General features: G+C 43.2%; 1 protein-coding gene across 1 annotated transcript in view; it reads right to left on the reverse strand.

Moving 5' to 3' along the window:
* Positions 1–3,835, reverse strand: part of TMPRSS13 (transmembrane serine protease 13) — a 67,107-nt gene extending 63,272 nt beyond the window's left edge. The window contains exon 1 of the mRNA XM_073585242.1: positions 3,431–3,835. Within this exon, the coding sequence (XP_073441343.1) occupies positions 3,431–3,445 (15 nt within the window). The 5' untranslated portion in view covers positions 3,446–3,835. The remainder of the gene's footprint in view (positions 1–3,430) is intronic.
* Between the last annotated feature and the right edge of the window lie 20,198 nt (positions 3,836–24,033).

Raw genomic sequence — 24,033 nt, forward strand, 5'->3', positions numbered from 1 at the left:
ACACAGGAAGATGATTCTTTATAAAAAGCAAACATTAGATTTACAGAACAAAGGAACGGGGCGTATAGTGGGTAATATTGTGTTACAGGTTGGGGGATTATTGTCAACCAGCATGGAAACATATACAATGCCCCTGCACAAAGTAACCACATTCACTATACAAATATATCAGCCCAAGGCTCTATAGTGAGGGACAGCTGCCTAGAAAATTGAGACTCTCTCAGTCTCCACTTCCCTCACAATATGAGGGCACTTGTTGGGAAGGTCTAATTGCCATGATAGTTACCATTAATAAAGTCATTCTAAAAATATGATACTTTCATTGTTTTGTATGAGATGGCATAATTATTAATTTTTGAAGCATTATTTATTTAATTATTAATTTATTTCCCTTTGATGTTCCCCTAATTACTCTATTTTTATTTTTTTTAAATGCGCCATACGGTTCCAGAGACATGAACCTTTTTATTTACTGCCATCTTTGATGGTCTTTCATAAGGAGATGGTGCTCACTGGATCCTCTGGGGCAGGTCTTTATGCAGCTCTGCATGATTACTCTTCAAGCACCTCCCTTGCAGGGCATAAAAATGAGATATAAATAAAAAGATTCACATGAATGGAATCATAAGGCACTTTAAAAATAATAAAAAACCACTGCACACTCTGGGAAACAGTGGAAATAAAGTACGAGGAAGAACTTGGTACTTTTGACCAGGTGATATGTCCCCTTTATCCTTAAGAAGAACATGCAAACTCTATGTACACATTATCATTGGTCAGATTCAATTTCAGATCCCATCCCTAGCGTTACTTACCGCTTAAAAAAACATCAAGAGTTTTGTGCTGCATTTTTTTCTGACATTATTTAAGTCCTATAGGTAAAAAAAGACCAAAAAATATCTGCATTCCCTGAACATGCTGCAATCCGAGAACAAAAACTCCCAAACACAACAAAAAATTAGTTTGTATGTAGCAATAAAGACTTCAAAGTGACATATGGCTGCATAAATAAACCACCTGCAAATAAAGCACAGTTAAAAAACATTGCAAGACAACACTTTGGAGCTCAAACTTCATTTTGTATTTTATCCTGCAGATCAGAAAGGTTCTTGGGTCAGATTGATGGCCCAAAACGCAGTTTAGTAGCGTGCAGCTCCGCAGGCAGAATGCTTAGCCCCTTTTCACCGAACTGGGCTCCCAATGGCCCACCAGTGACACTGATTCCGGAGGTCAGTCACGTGAAATATTTTTTGACTATTATTAACAAATTTGACTTGGTTGGTCAGTTTGGGAAATGATTGAAGATATGCTGCTTTTGTATGTACATATTGCATTAAATGTACTGTACCAATGAGTGCTCTGGTAGGTGTATGGGTGGCTTACTACTGCATTGGGGCCCACCAGGAGATACACCTGTCCTCCCATAGGTCAGTCCGAGTCTGGTCATTAATGACAATTACAAAGTCTAGGTCATGCGTCTGGGTTTGAACCCTTGACTCCGTGCTTTGTGGTCAGCTTCTCTGTTCATGGAGCCAAAGGAGATGCTCCTTTTCTCTGGGTGCTTAGTTTCTGTAATCCTTGCTTCAGTCTTTTTAGGATAACAGGTGTTTTAATTTACTTATTTGTCTAGCCTATCACCTTTCGGGTGCGGCATTATATACTTTCACACTGCTGGTATTTCCTACTGGTGATAGTCACATTTTGATGTTCAGCCATACTGCTGTATTCAGACAGTGAAAGACCAGCTAGGGTTTAACTCATTGCTGTTTATGTTATTTTCCCTTCTGTAGGTAGCTAACTCTTTGCTCTGCTCTCCGGTTCTTTAGGAAGAACGTGAAGCTCTCAACGGCCTTTCAGGCAGCATAAGTTCAAGTTGCCATCTTCTAGTCTGTGGTTAGGGTTATCCCAGCTCATGCAGGTACCAGTAGTGGCTGTGGGGTCAGGACCTCTAGTCTGTACAGGAATTGGTAGGGTTGCAGGTTTTTTTTGTGTTACCAATTTTCCCCTGTGAGTACTTAAACTGCCATGACAGTCTATGATCAGCTTTATATTCTGAAATTAGATGCAATGGTAGAGCTGCGTAGGAGAACTATCCAAAGTCCATGAGACCCGCTCAGAATGAGGTGCTAGAACTAGGCTCCGCAGATACTGTATTATTCATGACCAATTCCTTGTATAGCACCGCCATAATGTTACTTACTCATATGAGTCATCATGCAGATCACAGTCTTCTTCCCTATTTAGGACAATTTTGCAGTCAATTTTATCGGAAGTCAATTGACCTCTTGTGTAAAGAGAACATGCAACTTGCAGATGTTGTCCTTGGTGGCAATTTGAACCCTGGGCGCCCCAGATTCAGTATAGATTGGGAGATCTGGTTTTAATGAGATACATTTAAAACTTCAATAATCACTTTACTGTCTAGAACAGTGAGAACCAACCTAATCACACCCAGCCAGTAGGATTGACTGGACTGTCAGTGCCACTAATGGTGCAGCTGACCGAACGATCTCTACGGGACCAATCAGTTGGTGGTTTAGGGGCCAATGGGTCCGTTTAAATCCTCCCAGTGATTCTCACCTATCTAACATCTAGATACCCTACAAGATTGACCACTTGACTGCCCAGCCTCTCTCGCTCTATCTTCAGTTTTATTATTGCCAAGTTCCCTTGACTATACTTTGGGTCTGATTTTGTCTATGTTCCAGTTTCTCCGGATCTGATCCAACATGTTGACATTATTTTTCCTAAACACACTTAGTTCAACTCAGGAAGGGGGGGAACTAAGGCAAAGCACAAATCCCTGGGTGTAAGAATGAAAACCATGATGTTCATGGAGACTGGCTATGGATTATCGAAAATTATTGGGTTTCCTGTGCTGCTGGTATATATCCAATCAAGGAGTCAATTCAATCAGAGAAGTAACAGTACGGTTTATTCTCCACGCTTCTCAAAGTAATCAAACGTCTTCTTCAGGAAACCCATAGAGATCCTCGTATAGCACAGTGGCCAATGCGAAGTCTGCCCATAGATGCCCATTTTGAGCTGACGCATTCCTGCCAGCAAGTATTATTTATAGTACACCAAGGTAGAAACAAAACACTTTCTGGAAACTCCCAGATAACGATCAGGACAAATATGGTTCTTATTGGAATATTAGTGCCAGCTACTCCAAGAAGAAACTGGAGGAGGACTTCTTCACGGGCTACATTAGTAATCTGCCCAAAGGTTGGACACAAGGATGGAATACAAAATATCTACATTGGCCTATCTCTACTATTTCTATCGTGACCAAATAAACAATCAGATGCAATAACAAGAAACACAACGACAGTATTATATAAACTTCTAATAACATGTGAAATGGGTTTTGTCCTACGGCCGAGGAATCAAGTCCGGCTGAAAAGCGATTTGTGAGTCAAGTACTTACTGGTGTGTTGTCCATTAATGAAGGTGAGAAGATCAGATGAGAAGATAATGGTTCATGACAGTCTTTTCTTGTTTTGGATTAAACCTGAGTTAATGAAAACTCAAGTAAAAGGTTTCGCACTTTAGTTTCCTTTCTTGGCCCACCTCTGGTTCAGGTTGCCTAGTAGGAAGTCAGTTTTATCTCCGTTTCTTTGCTATAGGATGGTGATCCTTGTATTGTAAGTGATCGTGGAATAGGTTACGCCACTGATATTTGTTTTTCTCCAGGTAACACTTTAACTTATGTCCTCTGTTTGGTCAGAGGTAAAGTGCGTCTCCTTTGTGTTTCGGTTGGTACCAACCCTCTTCTTCCTCCCCCTTTCTCTGTCCCTGGCACAAGGAGTCCTCTTCTCTTGTATTGCTTTGCCTTTTTTCCTGTCCCAAGAATCATCCCAGCTCTCCTCCCTCCCAGGTAATTTCAATCCTGTCCTCATCCCCTCCCAAACTCACCCAACCTGTCACACCGGCCTCTGGCATCATCCAAGTCCTGTCATCGCTCCACTGCTTCTACTTCTTCACAAGTAAGCTGTGAGTGGCATCCAGCATAGTGGCACAATTCAAGAGGAAAGTGCAATGTATCACTTTCATAATGCTACATGGTAGCACTGGTAAATGGGAGCCAAAACGGTCAACACCTCCTTGGAATCGTGAATAGTTCATATATTATGTACAGCAGTATACAAGGAAGTCTAGCCAAGTATGGCTTTGTGGGCTATGATTACAGGGGACTACTACACAAGTTCTAGACCTAACAGCCCATCAACCTACAACAGGGACCCCCACTGATCTAGAAAATGGGGCTCGAAAATGCTCCGTCGGAATCGAGCAGTGGCCTCTTTTCCACTAGAAGTTAGTTGAAAAAAAGAATGAAAAAAAAGAAAAAATTAGCATATGCTGTACAATACATTAAGTAAATCAGTATATGGGAATAGTATGTGTAAATGACATAGGGGACTTAGTTAACACTATTTTGATTTTAAAAAAAATAAATAAAAGCCATCCCACCACCACAAGGTGTACCCATCGGGAGAGTTCTAACCTGTCTCTAGTTTAGGACCATCCCGATGGGTACACGTTGTGGTGGTGGGATGGTTTTCATGCTTTTTTTTAATCAAAATAGTCTTAATTAAGTACCCTATGTTAGTTACATGTAATATTACAATTTACTGGCTACAGGGTATGTGCTCACTTTGCTTTTTTTCTTGGGTTTTATCTATGAAATGTCCACAGTGTGAACGTGCTCTTACACTTTGCACATATACCAGCTTATAGTCCAGCTTAGTTTTTTTACTTTTACAATCTTAAACGTAAAGCTGCGCCGACCTGGAGAATGTGGCCACAGATTAAGGCATCTTCAGAAGTGAAGTCGCGAAACGTATTCACTTATAGGGGTTGTCCATCACTGCTGAAACTGGAGGTGACCAGTGCCTATGAAGTTACGATCTGACATACTTGGACCTCCCAAGGCACATGGACGATCGGCAGATATCATGGACATGGAGTATTCTAATGACCAGTGGACGTGTCGTGGCTGATAAGTGAGGTTGTAAAGCGTGGCTCCTGTCTGACGCAGAAGTGAGCGGCACTGCACAATCCCTCTGTTCTAATATAACCACATTGTTTTTTTGGTTTTTTTACCTGGACATCCCCTTTAATACCACATAGACCAAAATGTCTGCATATTACTATGGCTCTAAGTGCTGCTCTAGGTGACTCTGACCATGGATGGTGGATGCTAATCTCCTTACAGCCAGTTCTATAACCCTTTCTGGATACATAATAACTACATAAAGCCGGGACACTATGGAAATAAACCAATTGCCTGGACTGGGCACAGTGTGTTAGCAGGTAAGGAGGCTTTTTATATTAGTCATGCAAAAATTGCAGCGATCTGACTAAGAAAAGAAATCATCAGAAGAATTTCTTGTAGGAAGTCCTCTGTGAACATATTATGTGTAATCCATCAGCGTAGTGTCCAGGAGTATAATCCACCAGGGGAATATTATTAATAAATGAATGTAAGAAGTATTAAAAGGAAAAGCTCAGCGGAAAAGAGTTTACACTTCAGGAGAAATCCATGATGATATAAGAAACTGTGAATCATTAATAAATGGTTATTAAATAAAATGTAAACTACGGTCAGGAAAGCAATGTTTGTCTTCTACATCCTCTATGCATCACAGTACATAGCAGAGCGCAGACTTCTGCCGGAGCGCAACACTGGGACTTGGCAGATCCATCAGAACAAAACTCTATGGAAATTCTCCACAAGATGAAGGATCTGAGGGCTTCTTTATTACAGAGATTGTCTGGGGACATACAAAGTTTTTTGCATGATAAAATCTACTATTATACAGTACTTTAATCATAGCCTCTACCCTGATGTCCTGATTTCAGCGCCTCTCTTGTGGCTGTAGCAGGTCCCCATCTATAACACCAGTGAAGAGTTTCTTCTACCTTTCCTTTTCAGAGATATTTCTGAAGGGGGCTGGCTTTTATTAGCTAAGCTATTACCTGTTTTAGTCACAGCCGATGCAGCAAGAGAGAGACAAGTGGATTGTCTGGATTGTTTAATAGCTAAGCCAGTCCCCTTCTTTTTATCAACTGATATATGAGCCTGGTTGCCTCGCTTACTTTTATCAGCTAAGATAGCAGCCTTATTTATTTTCACTCCTAATTCAGAGACAGAGAAGGGGCTGTCTGTTTATTTAGCTTAGTTTATTAGCTAAGCCAACACCCTTCTGGTTCAGGTGATGCAAAGACAGAGAAGTGGACTGACTGCCTGGCTCTATTTATTAGCCAAGCCAGCCTTCTTCTCTATCACACCTAATGCAAAAACAGAGAACTGAGCTGACTGCCTGGCTCAATTTACTAGCTAAGCCAGCCTCCTTCTCCATCTCACCTAATGCAAAGGAAGAGAACTGGGCTGACTACCTGGCTCTGTTTATAAGCTAAGCCAGCCTCCTTCTCAATCACCTCTAATGCAAAAGAAAACAGAGAAGGAGGCTGACTGCCTAGATCAATTTATTAGCTAAGCCAGCCTCCTTCTCTATCACACCTAATGCAAAAGAAAACAGAGGAGGCTGACTGCCTGGATCAATTTATTAGCTAAGCCAGCCTCCCTCTCCATCTCACCTAATGCAAAACAGAGAAGGAGGCTGACTGCCTGGATCAATTTATTAGCTAAGGCAGCCTCCTTCTCTATTACACCTAATGCAAAAGAAAACAAAGAAGGAGGCTGACTGCCTGGATCAATTTATTAGCTAAGCCAGCCTCCTTCTTCATCTTACCTAATGCAATACAGAGAAGGAGGCTGACTGCCTGGATCAATTTATTAGCTAAGCCAGCCTCCCTCTCCATCTCACCTAATGCAAAACAGAGAAGGAGGCTGACTGCCTGGATCAATTTATTAGTTAAGCCAGCCTCTTTCTTCATCTTACCTAATGCAAAGGCAAAGAGCTGGGCTGACTACCTGGCTATGTTTATAAGCTAAGCCAGCCTCCTTCTCAATCACACCTAATGCAAAAGAAAACAGAGAAGGAGGTTGAATTCCTGGCTCAATGTGCTAACTAAGCCAGCCTCCCTCTCCATCTCACCTAATGCAAAAAAAAAAGAAGGGGGCTGGCTTAGCTACTGACCAGAGGCAGACATCTGCTCTCTTCCTACACATATTCTAACACAGAGGGGGTAATTTGGGAATCTTTTTGCAGTGGCCAGAGGCCAGTAGATTGCATTCAGTGAGCGTAGCTGAGATACCTTTAACATTCCTGTTATTTGCAGGAGTCTCCATGTTATTAAGAAGTGTGGCCTGAACCAGGTGCATAAACCTTTGCGACAGCTGATTCACAACCTCACCCAAAGCTGCAGAACAACAATCACGGTCACAAAATGACAGCTGCAAGAATAATGTGGAGCCCTCAGAAAACACATTTATCACCACTCAGATGTTTTCTACCTTCATTTCTATTGCTAATGTAGAGGCTGAGCACCAAAAGAACATTTCTGCCCATCCTAAAAAATTATGTCAGTGATGGCTGTCTTGTGCTAATTTTTCTTAAAGGGGTTGTCCACATCTTATCCTATGAAATGTGTCCCCCGCTGGTCTCCTAGTGCGCAAATGGAATGACTGCTGCAACCAATCAGCGTTCTCCAGCACCAAGAGACCGTCGGGGGACACAATAAGGGGGATGCACGGTTTCATGCACACCAAAATATTATTTATGGGGGTTTTATGCACTTTCCCTTTTTTCATGTGTTTTGGTGCAGATTTGATACTCTGTGTTTCAATGTGGGTGTTTGTTTTTTTCTTTTATCATTTATCTTACATGGGGGCATGGCCTTAAAGGGGCTGTCCAATTCTTGGACAACCCCTTTGTAAATTCTCTAGTCCCTCATGTAAAATAGAAATAACAGATGCCTCCTACTTCTGCACCTTTCTAGCGAAGCCCCTGTGACCACTGCAGGCTGTCAATAGCTGGTGATGGGCTGCAGCGCTCACTTTCTGGGGACAAAACTCAGATTTTTTTAAAAGATATGATTGGCCAATATACAAGTATTAGATCCTCTGACGACGGCTGCCATGTTGACACGGGCCAATGGCCGGGTAGGAGAGTAAAAGAGACTAATACAAACCTTCCAGCCCCAGCTCAATACTCGAATATGAGGAGGCGATGACTAATTTGTTTTTATAAATTCTCATCTTTTGTTGGTTAAAAGAGGAAATATCTTCTTCGTTACATCATGGGTGACAACGCCACGGCCGCCTCTCCTGCAATATCTTATCAGCTGTTAGTTGTGGATGTGAAGTGGTTAATCTTCTCTTCCTCATTAGTATTAGGATTTGCTTATAAACCCAAAGTGACAGAGTGAAGTCACCATCCGGCCTCTCGTTACTCACCGGGCCGGGCGTGGACCAGATCGTCACAACTTCAGTAATCTCTTCTGACCTTGTATTGTGGTTTGCGGTGCAACAAGTTTATAGGCCGATCACAAAATATCCCAAGAACGGAGATCAGAGAGATATCTGCTGGACTGGAAGAGCAAACACAGAGGAAATATGTATCAAATACAAACATTACGGAGAGAAGAATCGTAACATCTGGCTCCTCACCCCCTCTGTATAACATCTGGCTCCTCACCTCCAGGATATAACATCTGGCTCCTCGCCCCCCGGTGTATAATATCAGGCTCCTCACCCCCAGTGTATAATATCAGGCTCCGAGTCCTCAACACTGGTGTATAACATCCGGCTCCTCACCCCCCGGTGTAAAATATCAGGCTACTCACTCCTGGTGTATAACATCCAGCTCCTCACCCCCAGTGTATAATATCAGGTTCCTCACCCCCAGGGTGTAACATCTGGCTCCCCACCCCCAATGTAAAATATCAGGCTCCTCACCACTGGTGTATAACATTTGGCTCCTCGCCCCCAGTGTATAATATCAGGCTCCTCACCCCCGGTGTTTAACATCCGGCTCATCACCCCCCAGGGTATAATATCCGACTCCTCAGCCCCCTGAGTATAACGTCCCACTCCTCACCCCTGAGGTATAATATCAGGCTCCTCACCCCAAGTGTATAACATCCGGCTCCTCAGCCCCTGGTGTATAATATCAGGCTCCTCAACCCGGTGTATAACATCCGGCTCCTTACCCAAGTGCCTAATATCTGGCGGCTCCTCACCCCCAGTGTATAACATCTGGCTCCTCTGCCCCCGGTTTATAACATCCAGCTCATCACCCCAGTGTATAATATCCGGCTCCTCAGCCCCCAGTATATAACATCCGACTCCACACCACCGGTGTAAAATATCAGGCTCCTCACCCCTGGATCATCAAACATATTGATCCTATAGCCACTAAGCTACTAATGTGACCAAGAAGTGTCTACTCAAGAAATGAAATAAAATAATAATTTTTATTGAAATAATCAAAATTAAATTGAATAAATGTTGGTGCCTCAAACCAGAAAAAAAGAACAAAAAGAAGTTAGACAAATTGAGGAACATACAAAAATAATTCAGGAAAACAAGGTCTAGTCATAAAAAGATATATATATCACGCTGGAATGCTCCACATGATGCACAATTCACACCTATATGGTTCCACAAATGTACTGGGTTTTTGCACTGAACGCTCACATGCAATCCTAAAATGGAAAGTACTCCTAAATAAGGTGCATATATGTATTCAAAGTGCAGCGTTCGTGCTAATCAATGCAAAAAATGCCCATCTGTGCCAGAAATGTTAAATCCTGATGCCATTATAAAGCTATTCATTCAATAGACTCACGCTCCCAATAAAATTGCACATGTCCAGACACAATGACCCATAATGATACCCAGATTCAAACACATAGACCCATGACTAGTACATATTACCAGAGAAGATGTTCCCCACGTGTGTACAGTGTCCAGTGACACGCTGACTTCCCGAACCCCTGGAGTATAACATTTGGTTCCTCACCCCTGGTGTATAACATCCGGCTCCTTACCCCATGTGCCTAACTCCTGGCTCTTCCCCCCCAGTGTATAACATCTGGCTCCTCAGCCCCCCGATGTCCAACATCTGACTCTTCACCCCCGGTGTAAACTATCAGGCTCCTCACCCCTGGTGTATAACATTTGGCTCCTCACTAGTGGTGTATAACATCCGGCTCCTTACCCCAAGTGCCTAAATTCTGGCTCCTCACTCCTAATGTATAACATGTGGCTCCTCACTCCAGGTGCATAACTTCTGGCTCCTCACCCGTGGTGTATAACATCCGGCCTCATTGCCCCTTGGTGTATAACATCAAGCCCCTCACCCCGGTTTATTACGTCCAGCTCCTCGCCCCCAGTGTATAATATCCACCCCCCCGGTGTATAACATCTGACCTCATTGCCCCTCGGTGTATATCATCCGACCTCATTGCCCCTCGGTATATAACCTCCGGGCCCCCGCCATGCCATTTGCCTTTACTAACATGTGACAAGAACATGTTTTTCCCCCTGGTTTTGGCTGACCGTTCTGCATTAATGAATATCTTGTAGAAGAACGTGCACATTTTTATTTTTTTTATATTATTTTTATTATGTTTTTGCAATAATAGCTAAAATAAAAAGTAAAAAGTGTAGATAAAGCGTCAGAGAACATGATCCATCTTGTCTGCGGAGCGGTCTGCCCTCCTTTATCATATTACATGCTCCCAGACGAGGGCTGAGCAGGTTTCCCATCCTGGACTGTGTAGTAGCAGCGACCTGTAGGATAAGGTTTCGCCGCGCTGCCTTATGATGGTCTCCATCCTCGGTCTGGATACAATGCCCCTATTGTCAGCGCTCGATCCTCATTCATTTCGTGGTGATGATCCTCAGAGACAGCTGATCACACTGCGCTGCTGGCCGGACGGGTTCATTTATTTTCCCATTGACACATGACCCGCGGGATCGGGTAAGGTTATATGTAGGCTAAAAGGAGGAACCCGGGTTTAACCCTTGCACTACTGCATCTGACCAATATAACGCTGCAGTGTTTATTAATGCAATTTTTGCATTCTTTTAAAATGTTTTTTTATTGCATGTAATAGAAAATATAATTAACAAATACCAAATATAATTTTGATAGAAAATCAATGAACACGTTTTTACAACTCCTTTTTTTCACAATTATTTTAGTTTTTTACGGGTTTTCTTGCCACTTCAGCTGCATTCTCGGGGGATATTCTCTATGTGTAATGTGTTTTTCATGCGTTTTACCATCGGCTTCTCTATAGAAAAAAAAACTGCAGCTATTCCATAAATTATTAGGAATCTAGTATAATTTGATTAATTAACCTATTCTATTATTTCTAAACACTCTTTTTCGGTGATTACTTTGTATCTCCATTCATACTCCACCCACCCACACAAATGATACACCTTTGAAAGGTAAACTTGCCCTCTTCAGTAAGAAAATAGCCAAAGAAACCACACATCCACGATTTGATCACAAAATACAGTTTAAACATTAATTTTCATAAACCTGCAGTAAGGAAAAATGACCTGCAGGTGGCACCACAGTACCCCAAAGCACGCTACCACAAAGCTGCTTACAGACATCACAAACAAATCCAAACATTCGCCTTGGGGGCTTTCCAGCTTGCCAAACTGCTTGCCCAGCCTATTTTAGCCAAACTGGAGGATTTCACACTTCAGTGCAGGTGAGGCACGTATGCAAACACATTTATAAACATGCAATGGCTATTGAATTGCACAGCTGCTCCATTCATACTCCACCCACACAAACAAATGATACATCATTTGAAAAGTCAAATGACCTGCAGGTGGCAGCATACTAACCCAAAGCACACTACCACAAAGCTGCTTACAGACATCACAAACAAATTCAAACATTTTGCTTAGGGTCTTTCCAGCTTGTTCAAGTGCACATTGGAGGATTTCACACTTCACTGCAGGTGAGTCATATATGCAAACACAATTGTATACATGCACTGCTTTTTCGCTGATTATTTCGGCCCACACACACAATACACCATTTAAAAGGTAAACTTGCTCCCTTCAGCAAGAAAAGACCCTAAACATTCATTTTCATAAACCTGCAGAAAGACACAATGACCTGCAGGTGGCACCTCAGCCAGAAGATATTTTTTGGCCTCTACTTATAAAACCAATTTATTGTATTACCAATCTAGATATATAAATACCTGTCTGTTTTCATCAGCTCATGAAATACATTTACATTTGACCAGCTTGCTTTTTCTCAAATTGCCTGCTCCCCGGACGACCAATGTGCGAAAATTTCGCACAGGCCAACTAGTTGTTCTTAAAGGAATTCTAAACTTCTTTAAAAACTAACCTTAAAGGGTGGTGTAAGAAAAAAAGTCCTTCTCATGTACAGTACCTGACCGTCGCCGATTGCCACTCCTCCTCACTCATACTGCTTCCCCTGCCTGTCTCCTTGCATCCACATGCTGCACATAACGGCTGCACTCGATCATCAGCCTCTGATCGTCTGCAGCCTTCTGCAGTCATTTGACCCTTTCCCCCTCTAGATGTTGATACCAGGAGAACAATGATGGAACATTGTGGAGAAGCATTCAATAATTAGCGTAGTTTTTATTTTTAATTACTTACACAATTCTGAGCTCATTGTCAACCTTTGGGGTCTTTTTTGTTTTACACAAATGCATGTAAAATCATTTTTGCAATTGTTTTCATTAAAAATGTTGCACTCCTTGCATACTTTCTGTGTTGTACGGTCTACTATGGCTGCATAATGAGTTAACTGAGAAACCATCAGTGAACCTTGACAGTCTTTAACTCTTTTATCTGTCTTTTTTGGAGCTTATTGATTTAGCTCATTTATATAGCTTCTTTCAGCTCATTTATGACCACATCAAAGTTGAATGTGCAGGGAAGCAGCTTGCAAAAAGCCAAACTGTGCAAAATTGCTAAAGAAACCCAAATGCAAAAATGAAAACGTAAATTGGAAAAACGTAAAAACGAAAATGTATTGGAAAAAAATAATCCCCTAGTAGCGGCCAGTAGTGAGTATAGGTTTTTTTTTAAATTACTTACACCATTCTGCCCTCGTCCACCTTTTAAGTCTTTTCTTAAATGCATGCAAAATCATTTTAGCAATTGGATTTCATTAAGAATTATGCCTTCTATAGCTTCTGTGTTGCACTGTCTAGTACTGGCTGAAAAATGAGTTAACTGAGAATCCATCAGTGAGCTCTGACAGCCTGATGGGGCGTTTTTAACTCTTTTATCTTTATCTAAACTGATTTATGACCACAGACCACATCAAAGTTGAATTTGCGGGGAATAAAGAGCCTGTAAAAGCCAAACGGTGCAAAATTAATAATGAAACACAATTGCCAAAATGTTTTTTTTAACCCCAAACACATTGGGAAAAAAAAATATCCTTTAAATGTTGACAACCGGTTAAGGTTACATTTTAAATTGTGGACCCTTAAATGGCCCCATTGCCAGCAACAATAAGATATCAAATATCACTGACTTTCTAAGAATCAGCAAAATAAAGATATTGTAACATAAAAACTATTAGTTACATTTTCTCATTATTTCCCCATTGTTATTAACTGCAAATTCTCTGTTACCGCAAATTGCTCCAATTTACAAAAATATGATCATTGTAGTGGATCTACTATTGCTAAGAGATGGTGAGAGCGGGATTTATTGCTCTGATTCTCCTAGAGCTGCACCTTTCTCTCTGCGGTCAGATTTGTGCTCCTGTGGTTTTGGCATTATTAGCTTTTCATTGTGTCGTTGTGCTTTTTTCCAGCACTTTAATTATGGCCAGAACCTTGTGATTTATACTTTATATAAACAAAGTGAAACTTTACACCCTGGATCTTGTTGTTCCCTAATGTCATGTGGATTTCACTCATTAAACCACCACTACTCTATTATGGGACTGTTTAAAGGGAATCTGTCGGCATGTAATCTGAGAGCAGCATGAGGTAGGGACAGAGACCATGATTCCAAGAATGTGTCAATTGCTCAGCAGCTCACTGTAGTTGCAATATAATTAGTGTTTTATCAGCAGGAGACTATATCACTGCCAGATTAGGTGTCACAGGCAAGTCAGTCCGGCTAATCTGTGTAACCCCGCCCCCACCACTGATTTCCAGCTTCCTTTGTCCATAGTTCAGGCCGCCAATCAGTGATGTGGGCAGGGTTATACACAGTTCAGCATTTATAGTACCGCTACATGATATCTACAGCAGAGAAAACAGGGATTTTATCAAAACAGACAGCGCAAGTAAGTGATACATCACTGGAATCAGGGTCTCTGCCCCTACATAATGCTGCTCATTGAGGTGTGATTGACATGTCAAAGAGGAACCAACATCATCACAGGGATCACATTCCTGCACTGTAGCAGTCTCAGTAGAGACTTTTGTGTCATTGGACCCTTTTTTTGGCAGTTTTAGGTCAAGTTCACACTGGGCGTTTTTGCGGCGGTTTTTTTTATGCTTTTTTATGCTGATTTTCAGCTGCTTTTTACAGTACCAGCAAAGCCTATGAGATTTCAGAAATTTCATGTACACACCTTGATTTTATTGTCATCAGTATTTTGCGCTTTGCGTGGTTTTTTGGACATAGAGCATGTCACTTCTTTTAGTGTTTTTTCAGAGTTTTTCCACCCATTCACTTGAATGGATGCTGCAAAAATGCAGTTATGTTCTGCAGCATTTTTTGTGCCAAAACCTGATTCTATAGAATGTGACTTTTTTTCTACACTAAAATTTGTCAGCATGCACAAGAGACAAATCTAGCATGGCAAAACCGATGCAAAAAAACGCACAAAAAAAACATCAAAAACACCGCGAAAAACAAAGGAAAACATGCTTTTTTTCTGCAGCTTCTTTCCTGCCAAGAGATCAGGTTTTGCTGCAGAAAAAAATGCTGAAAAAATGCCTATTATGAGCTTACCCTTAAAAGGAAGAAGGATCCATCTGTAGTCAGGCATTTCAGGGGTCTTACAGAAGAGGCTTTGGTTTGGCTAAAATACCTTCGGTATTTTTCGGACTATAAGACGCACCGGACCAAAAGATGCACCCCAAATTTTCAGAAGTAAAATAGGGGGTCCCTCTTACAGTCCAAATTCAGCTTACCGGGGGGTGATCAGCACAGGAGGAGTGATCACAGGGGAGCGTGGGTCACGGGTTGTTTGGTGGTCCAGGCTGGTGCGGTGGCCTCTGGGAAATCCAAGCCCAGGCTAGTGCAGCAGTGGGGCTCTGGGGTTCCCGGGGGTTCCGCCGGTATTTTGCGACAGGATTGGCGGTGCTGCAGCATTTTTCGTCAGGTGCGTGCGGCGGTGGTGCTCTGTGGTGCGGCGGGGCTCCGCCAGCATTTTGTGAAAGCCCGGAGGCCCCCACAGATCCATTGCTGTGATGCGGTGGTCTGCTGGAAAATGGCCGCTGGGGGAAGCGCATGCTCAGATTCAGATCTTAATCTGAGCATGTGCCGTCCCCGGTGGCCATTTTCCCGGAGGACACCACATCGCAGCAATGGATCTGTGGGGGCCTCCGGGCTTTCACAAAATGCCAGCGAAGCCCCCCCGCACCACAGAGCACCACCGCCGCACCAGCCTTGGAAGGGAGGCTGCATAGCCCTGCAGTGTCGGACCGGGACCGCCACCACAGTATTTTGTAAGTATATTCCGACATAAAACGCACCCCCATTTTCCCCAAAAATTTGTGGGGAAAAAAGTGCGTCTTATAGTCAGAAAAATACGGTAATTATAATGAATATGTTTGTGGGATGTTAGACAACCCTAAACACCATAGGGGAAGGTTGCCCACTTTGAGCCCACCCTTCATCTACCATCCAAACCCAAGGTACTCTTAAAAAGGTTTCACTATCTGGAGCTTCTCTAATACATCTCTGATAATAATAATACTTTTATTTATAAAGCTCTAACATATTCCGCAGCGCTTTACAATTAAGCAGGAACATACAGACAATAAAAGCAATACAATGTAACACATCTCAACACTTACAGAAGGAGCGGGGGTCCTGCTGCTCGCAAGCGACAATCTATCATGGTCCTGCCAAAATCATGGGGTTTGGCTTATTAATATGTGTATGCTGGACTTTACATGACCCTGAACACAATTTTTGATGGTCGCACACTGTCTATGAGGCAAACTCAAAAAACTTTCTCAATTTCTGGACCTTTTCCAAGATAATCCTCCATGTTTTAAAGACTTTTTAGAAAAGATACAAAAAACTTTTAAGTTGTGCTTGCAAATTATTAAAAGTTAAGCAACTAAAAGCTTATTTATAGCGAAAAATTCTAAGTTTGATACAAAAGGAAAACAGTGTTTATTCACCCAAGTACTTGCTACATTTCAGCCATTACTTGTCTTCGTCACCTGTATCTGGGACCTCCCCTCTAACCTTACAAATATTGGCACACAGGGGTAAATATTTTTCTGCATTTGGTCTTTTAAGATCGTGACAACCCATTGGACAGACAACAAGGTTGAGAAAAAAAAGTCAGCGACCTGATGGGCTCCGGAAGAGTGACTGAAGATGATGTAGGCGTGTAGAGAACTTGTGTGAATGAAGGCCATGTATGATGGAAACATTCCTACTGGGTGATTCTCCGTGGAGGTTTCTGGGTCGACTGGTGGATGAATCAGCCTAAATTATGAAATGTCTTCTCTCCTACATGGAACTTGACTAACTGCTCTGCGGGGAGGAATGTGGCTTTGTATTCTGGGTCACTGCGTGCTTCTTCTTTATGCGTGCATTCAATGTGCATCATAATCGTGATAAATGATGTCTACATTGAATTGGTAAGGAATCGAGTGATGACAATTTGAACTTAAAATGGTATTAGATTGGGTTATTTCTTTTTAATTGAAAAAGCCAAAGTTGACTTTTTTCACCTTATTGTAAAAAAAGTGCAGCTCATCAAATAAAAAAGTGCACAAAGATGAGGTTTCTGAAGGGAGAAGGGGCATAAAATGACCTTTCCCAACTCCCAGAAGGCTCTAGAAGCCTATGGCAAACTTTAAGGCTCTAGAAGCCTACAGTGAGCTCTAAGACTCTTGAAGTATACAGGGAACTCTAAGGCTCTAGATACCTACAGTGAACTCTAAGGCTCTAGGTATCTACAAGTGAACTTGAAGGCTCTAGAAACCTACAGCAAATTCGAAGCCTCTAGCCCAGGGGTCCTCAAACTACGGCCCGCGGGCCGCATGCGGCCCTCCAAAGACTTTTATCCGGCCCCCCGCCAGGCCGACTATGAGCTCTTGAACTGCACTGCAGTTCAGTGCCGGCGGGCCGTGTAATTGCGGGCGGGACGAGGCGCCGAGGAAAGGCGTTGCGCAGCCCTCCCGCAGCACAGTGCACAGAGACGACGTGATTGTCATCACGCCGCCTGCGCGGTCTGATGACGTCACGCCGCCTGGGCCTGTGCTGGAAGAAGACGGAGACGAGCGGGCGCCTCTTCAGAGCAGCGCGGGGACATAGGTGAGTACTTTTTTTTTTTTTTTTAATGCCGGGTCCTATTGGGGACATTTTCCTGCCTAGTGGGGACATTGTTCTGCCTAGTGGGGACCTGTGCTACCTATTGGGGACATTTTTCTGCCTAGTGGGGACCTGTGCTGCCTATTGGGGACATTTACCTGCCTATTGGGGACCTGTGCTGCCTATTGGGGACATTTACCTGCCTATTGGGGACCTGTGCTGCATATTGGGGACCTGTGCTGCCTAATGGGGACCTGTGCTGCCTATTGGGGACATTTATCTGCCTAATGGGGACATCTACCTGCCTATTGGGGACCTGTGCTGCCTATTGGGGACATTTACCTTCCTATTGGGGACCTGTGCTACCTATTGGGGACATTTACCTGCCTATTGGGGACCTGTGCTACCTATTGGGGACATTTACCTGCCTTTTGGGGACCTGTGCTGCCTATTGGGGACATTTACCTGCCTATTGGGGACCTGTGCTGCCTATTGGGGACATTTACCTGCCTTTTTGGGACCTGTGCTGCCTATTGGGGACTTTTACCTGCCTTTTGGGGACCTATGCTGCCTATTGGGGACATTTACCTGCCTATTGGAGACGTATGCTGCCTATTGGGGACATTTACCTGCCTTTTAGGGACCAATGCTGCCTATTGGGGATTCTTGCACCACACCAGTCTGAGCCTGAGGTAAAAGTGGAGTTCCACCAATATGGGCACTGGTGAGGCTGCATTGATAGGCACTGATCAGGCTGCATTGATGGGCACTGATCAGGCTGCATTGATGGGCACTGATCAGGCTGCATTGATGGGCACTGATCAGGCTGCGCTGATGGGCACTGATCAGGCTGCATTGATGGGCACTGATCAGGCTGCATTGATGGGCACTGATCAGGCTGCATTGATGGGCACTGATCAGGCTGCATTGATGGGCACTGATCAGGCTGCATTGATGGGCACTGATCAGGCTGCATTGATGGGCACTAATCAGGCTGCATTGATGGGCACTGATCAGGCTGCATTGATGGGCACTGATCAGGCTGCATTGATGGGCAGTGCAGTCTGTATGTCTCTGTGTGGGCAGTTTTATTGCTGGTATATTGTTTTTGTAGTGCTGTATATATGTTGGTATTTTACTAATAGCAATTTTGAATCCCTAGGAAACAATGATATCAAGAAAGAGAAAAAATTGACTCGAAGTGTAGGATATTCGAAGAACCCAAAAAATCGGTAAGTTTGATGATTTAACTTCTTTTTTAATATTGTATTTGTTCCTATTTTTGTTTTATTACTTCTAAATAAGATATGTGCAGTGTGCACAGGAATTTATTCATAATTTTTTAATCTATATTCAATAAGGGACCGTAATCTGGCCCCCTGTTTAAAAAGTTTGAGGACCCCTGCTCTAGCCTATACAAACTCGAAGGCTCTAGAAGCCTACAGTGAACTCTAAGGCTCTAGAAGTCTACAGTGAACTCTAAGGCTCTAGAAGCCTACAATGAACTCTAAGGCTCTAGAAGCCTACAGTAAACTCTCAGGCTCTAGAAGCCTACAGGAAAGCCAGTGATCAGTGAATAGCCCCTGGGCTAGCACCACAAAGCCAGTCAGAAATAGAAACATCTACTGTAAGTCTTGATCACCCCCGAAAAGGAAACTAAAGTGGAAGGGGAAGTTGAAGAACCTGAAGGCTGGACACTTCCCCCCCAATGCTCAGCGAGAGACAACCCAAGGAGACATCGCACCCCTCTAAAGATGCTTATCACAATCAACCCAGACAGTGAACATACAGTGACGTATAAAAATTATTACAGATTTGTGACGTATGCACATCCTGGACACCCAGCTGTAATTTACAGGTAAACCTAAGAGTGCTTAATGTGCCTCCGATTGTGGAAAAATATGACTATTTACAGTACATAAAGGTTTCTAGGAAATGCATATTTTAGCTAGGAATCTAGCTGGTCACCATGATAGACAAGGGTCTTTTTATTTTCTTGATTTTTTTACTTTACCCCACTCATTACCGCAGAAGTAAACTCACTTCCCTGAAATGGTAGACCAAGTATTACCATACATTATTGAATCAAGGACTCTAGAGTGGATGATCATTCATTATCCTAAAGGGCTGACAATAGAAATAAGTCAGCCCCATATGGACAAATGGTCCAGGCCTCTGAGATACCTATTATTTAAAATATAACTATATCATAACTTGTAATTTTTTTACTTGTAAATTAGCCTTTGTTTCCATTTCATACCGAAAAGTTCTCAGAATCCAATGAAATCTTACATTTGTCATGTGTGCACATGAGGATTGGTACTATATCCGACCAATATGACTGTCCTTAAGCTAGTGGGTAGAGACTAGCTGCTATGATGTCGCCAATACGCTTCACACATAGTGAAGAGGAGAACCTGCACCCCTATTTATCTATAGTACAACCTCAGAAGTAGCAGCAGCAGCATTGTGGACATTATACTACATGCAGTATCGTGCAGTGTAGCTGTAAATGCAGCACCCAGAATTCTGTATCTTTCTGCCATTTCATAGACTTCTATAGGCAGCATGTAATCTGATTCCTCATTGAGCTGACTTGAAGTGGGTCATATATGGACAGTGTCAGACTGGGATGCCAATGGCCTCCCAGTAACATCAACTATGGGGGGTACTGTCCAGCAAATATTACATTACCCTCATTTACTAATCTATATATTAATAAACTACAGTGGGTACGGAAAGTATTCAGACCCCTTTAAATTTTTCACTCTTTGTTTCACTGCAGCCATTTGGTAAATTCAAAAAAGTTCATTTTTTTCTCATTAATGTACACTCTGCACCCCATCTTGACTAAAAAAAAAACAGAAATGTAGAAATGTTTGTGGGTCGCCCTCGCTGGCTTCACCCAGGGCTGTGGGTTACTCGGTACCGGGCCGGTGTCAGGGGATGATGTGTCACAGCAGCGGTGACCCGGTCCGTGGCCCTGGGCCCCAATATCAATGGCGGTGGTGTTTGGTTGTAATATAAAGTTTGTGACGCCACCCGTGGTATTTGGCAACTAAGATGGTAAGCCAACGCTGCTTGCAGATCCACTGGGACTGATGGTGTGATGCAGCTAAGATGGTGTAGCTCCCCACAGGTGGAGCTGCAGTCCCAGGGCAGTGTATAGGTACGATGGAGGAGTAGGGGCACAGAATGGTGTTGATGTTGATACCCCCAATGTAGCAGTGCTGATGCGGGAATGAATGGAGGACACCAGGGCTTGCAGTTTCAAAGCTTTACTCACAGTTCATAGTGCACACAGGTGCCCGCTTCAGTACCGTGTCCTCCGGGACAGAGGCCCAGCCAACCTCCAGGCAAGATAGGGCTCTCCCCGCCAGCACCCCTCCAACATGTGCCTTTGCTGAACGACTCCTCTATAGCGCCTATTGGTGTGAAGAGCTCCAGCACCGTGGTTCTCTGGAGTTCCTCCTGTCAGATGTTCCCAACAACTCTCTCACTTGTATGACAGACAGCTGTAGCCTGCTTCGGGGACTCCCTTCTCCTGAATCCCGGCTCTCTATCCGTTTCACTGTTGTGTCCCAAGTCTTGGATGGGAGTAATGCATTTACAGCCAACTACTCCACCGGTGTCTGCTGCAGAACCATAAGTGTCCATACAACCTCGGGGACCGGGCCCCGGCCGTGTGCTGAGAACCTATAGGCAGGGTTCCTCTCCAACCCACTCCTCCTCTCTGTTCTCCTTCCACTTCGTTCCGTACTTGTCTTTCTCTCTCTTATGGAAATGAAGGTTACAGTTCTACGTCTCTCTCTCTCTCTTTCCCGTGCCAGCTGGCTCAGGTCACTGAGGCAGCTGCAGCACTCTTTCTTCTCTTTCTTTCTTCGGGACCCTCACTCCTGTCTGAGTGGCTTCCTTCCCGACTGACCTTCTGTCAGCCTGTCCCCCTCAGGGACTGACCCTTCTCAGGGACTGACCTCTAATTCTATCTTTCCCATTCTTTTTATACTAACTCCACCCACCTCCCAGCACATCTCGTGTTACGAAGCAGGGTTCCACGAAGGGTGCTCTGCTATCCCCAGCCTGAAGCTGCTAGGTGTCCCTGCTGAACTATCCTGTGTGTGGGATGCAGGTGTTGGAGTGTGGCAGGGAGTTCCCACCTTACCTGGATGGTGGGGCACTACACCTTAGGAGAAGGTGCAGTACCTCTGTGGCGAGCGAGCCTCAGGGGCGCCACACTTGCAAATGTATTAAAAAAGAAAATCTGAAATGTAACATGGTCATAAGTATTCAGACCCTTTGCATAGTATTGAGTAGAATCACCCTTTTGAGCTCGTACAGGCATGAGTCTTCTTGGGAATGAAGCAACAAGTTTTTCACACCTGGATTTGGGCATCCTCTGCCATTCCTCTGCAGATCCTCTCCAGTTCTGTCAGGTTGGATGCTCAATTAGGTTTAGGTCAGGACTCTGGCTGGGCCAGCCAAGAATGGTCACAGAGTTGTTCTGAAACAACTCCTTTGTTATTTTAGCTGTGTGGTTAGGGTCAATGTCTAGTTGGAAGGTGACCCTTTGGCCACATCTGAGGTCCAGAGCACTCTGGAAGAGGTTTTCATCCAGGATACTGTATCTCTGTAATTGGCAGGGTTCATGTTTCCTTCAATTGCAACCAGTCATCCTGTCCCTGCAGCTGAAAAACACCCCCATAGCATGATGCTGCCACCACCATGTTTCACTGTTGGGATTGTATTGGGCAGGTGATGAGCAATGCCTGGTTTTCTCCACACATATCGCTTAGAATTATCACCAAAAAGTTCTATCTTCATCTCATCACACCAGAGAATCTTATTTCTCATAGTCTGGGAGTCCTTCTTGTGTTTTTTAGCAAACTCTATGTGGACTTTCATATGTCTTGCACTGAGGAGAGGCTTCCATCGGGCCACTCTGTCATAAAGGACCGACTGGTGGAGGGCTGCAGTGATTGTTGATTTGTGAAACTTTCTCCCATCTCCCTACTGCATCTGTGAAGCTCAGCCACAGTGATCTTGGGGTTCTTCTTTACCTCTCTCACCAAGGTTCTTTTCCCATGATTGCTCATTTTGCCTGGAAGGCCAGGTCCCAAACATCTTCCATTTAAGTATCATGGAGGCCACTGTGCTCTTAGGAACCTTGAGTACTGCAGAAATTATTTTTCAACCTTTTCCAGATGTGTGCCTTGCCACAATTCTGTCTCTGAGCTCCTTGGCCAGTTCCTTTGACCTCATGATTCTCAGTTGGTCTGACATGCACTATGAGTTGTGAGGTCTTATATAGACAGCTGTGTGCCTTTACAAATCAAGTCCTGTCAGTTTAATTATACACAGCTGGACTCCAATGAAGGAGTAGAACCAACTCAAGGAGAATGGCAAGGAAATGGACAGCATGTGACTTAAATGTGAGTACAAAGGGTCTGAATACTTATGACGATGTGATTTTTCAGTTTTTCTTTTTTAATAAATTTGCAAAAATTTCTACATTTCTGTTTTTTTTCAGTCAAGATGGGGTGCAGAGTGTACATTAATGAGAAAAAAATGGACTTTTTTGAATTTACCAAATGGCTGCAATGAAGCAAAGAGTGAAAAATGTAAAGGATCTGAATACTTTCCGTACCCACTGTATGTAGTTTGTCAAATATATGATGAGATGCCAACTTTGTTTGTACATGGTGAATCGAGTACATTTGGCCAATCACTGCTTAAATAGAAGGATGTATGGTATACTCATGCAATGGGGCCCACCGGGGAATCCACCTGTTCTCTTGGCGGCTAGTCCAAACCTATACATGGAGCAAAAAGTGTGTTTTTCTGTAAAAGATACATTACAAAGTTTCTTACTCTATATGTGTTTCTATCATTCATTTATTAAAAGTTTGTTGAAACAATGCTAACTATTTAGGAACATCAGTAATGATAGGAATGCTGATAGGAAGATATCAGGATCTACATGAATTTCTACATTCTTTTTGATAACTTAATTTTAGGAATTAGTTCATGGTTCACCAGCGAGACTGGTAATGATTCATGTTTAATCACTGTGTTCACGTTTAGTGATTGTGCAATGGTACTTTTTAAATGTGTATAATGATAGCAATGTGTGAATTTTAGGCAACGCTGACGATCATGTCGTACACCATTACAAAATTAGCCAATCCAAAGCCTTAGAGACCTTGAGCTTTTATGTCCCTGATCCTCTGATTCTTCAGTCCTATAATCAGCGTTCTATATTAATGCCACTTGACCTACATATTCATAGCTCCAGCTACTCCATGGCTGTGACACAATTCTGCAATTATTTTTGGTCTGTCGTGAAGACTCCACCAGTGATCACATGAGGTTGAGACAGAAGCAGTTGAAGCACTTGTGCTTTATCATGCCAGAGTTATCCATTCTCCAGATTGTGACTCCACCTCTAATTTGTCCCACCATTAAAAGTCACCATAGTTGTCCAAAGTTCTTCATCCAGCGACTCCAGTCATCCTAGAAGGAAAGGAGTGAAAGAATAAATAAGTCACGTATCCGGTGCCAGTCAAGTTAAAATCAACAACTAG

This window comes from Dendrobates tinctorius, unplaced genomic scaffold (assembly GCF_039654945.1).
Source record: "Dendrobates tinctorius isolate UK_male_01 unplaced genomic scaffold, ASM3965494v1 ptg000086l, whole genome shotgun sequence".
NCBI classification, from domain to species: Eukaryota; Metazoa; Chordata; class Amphibia; order Anura; family Dendrobatidae; genus Dendrobates; species Dendrobates tinctorius.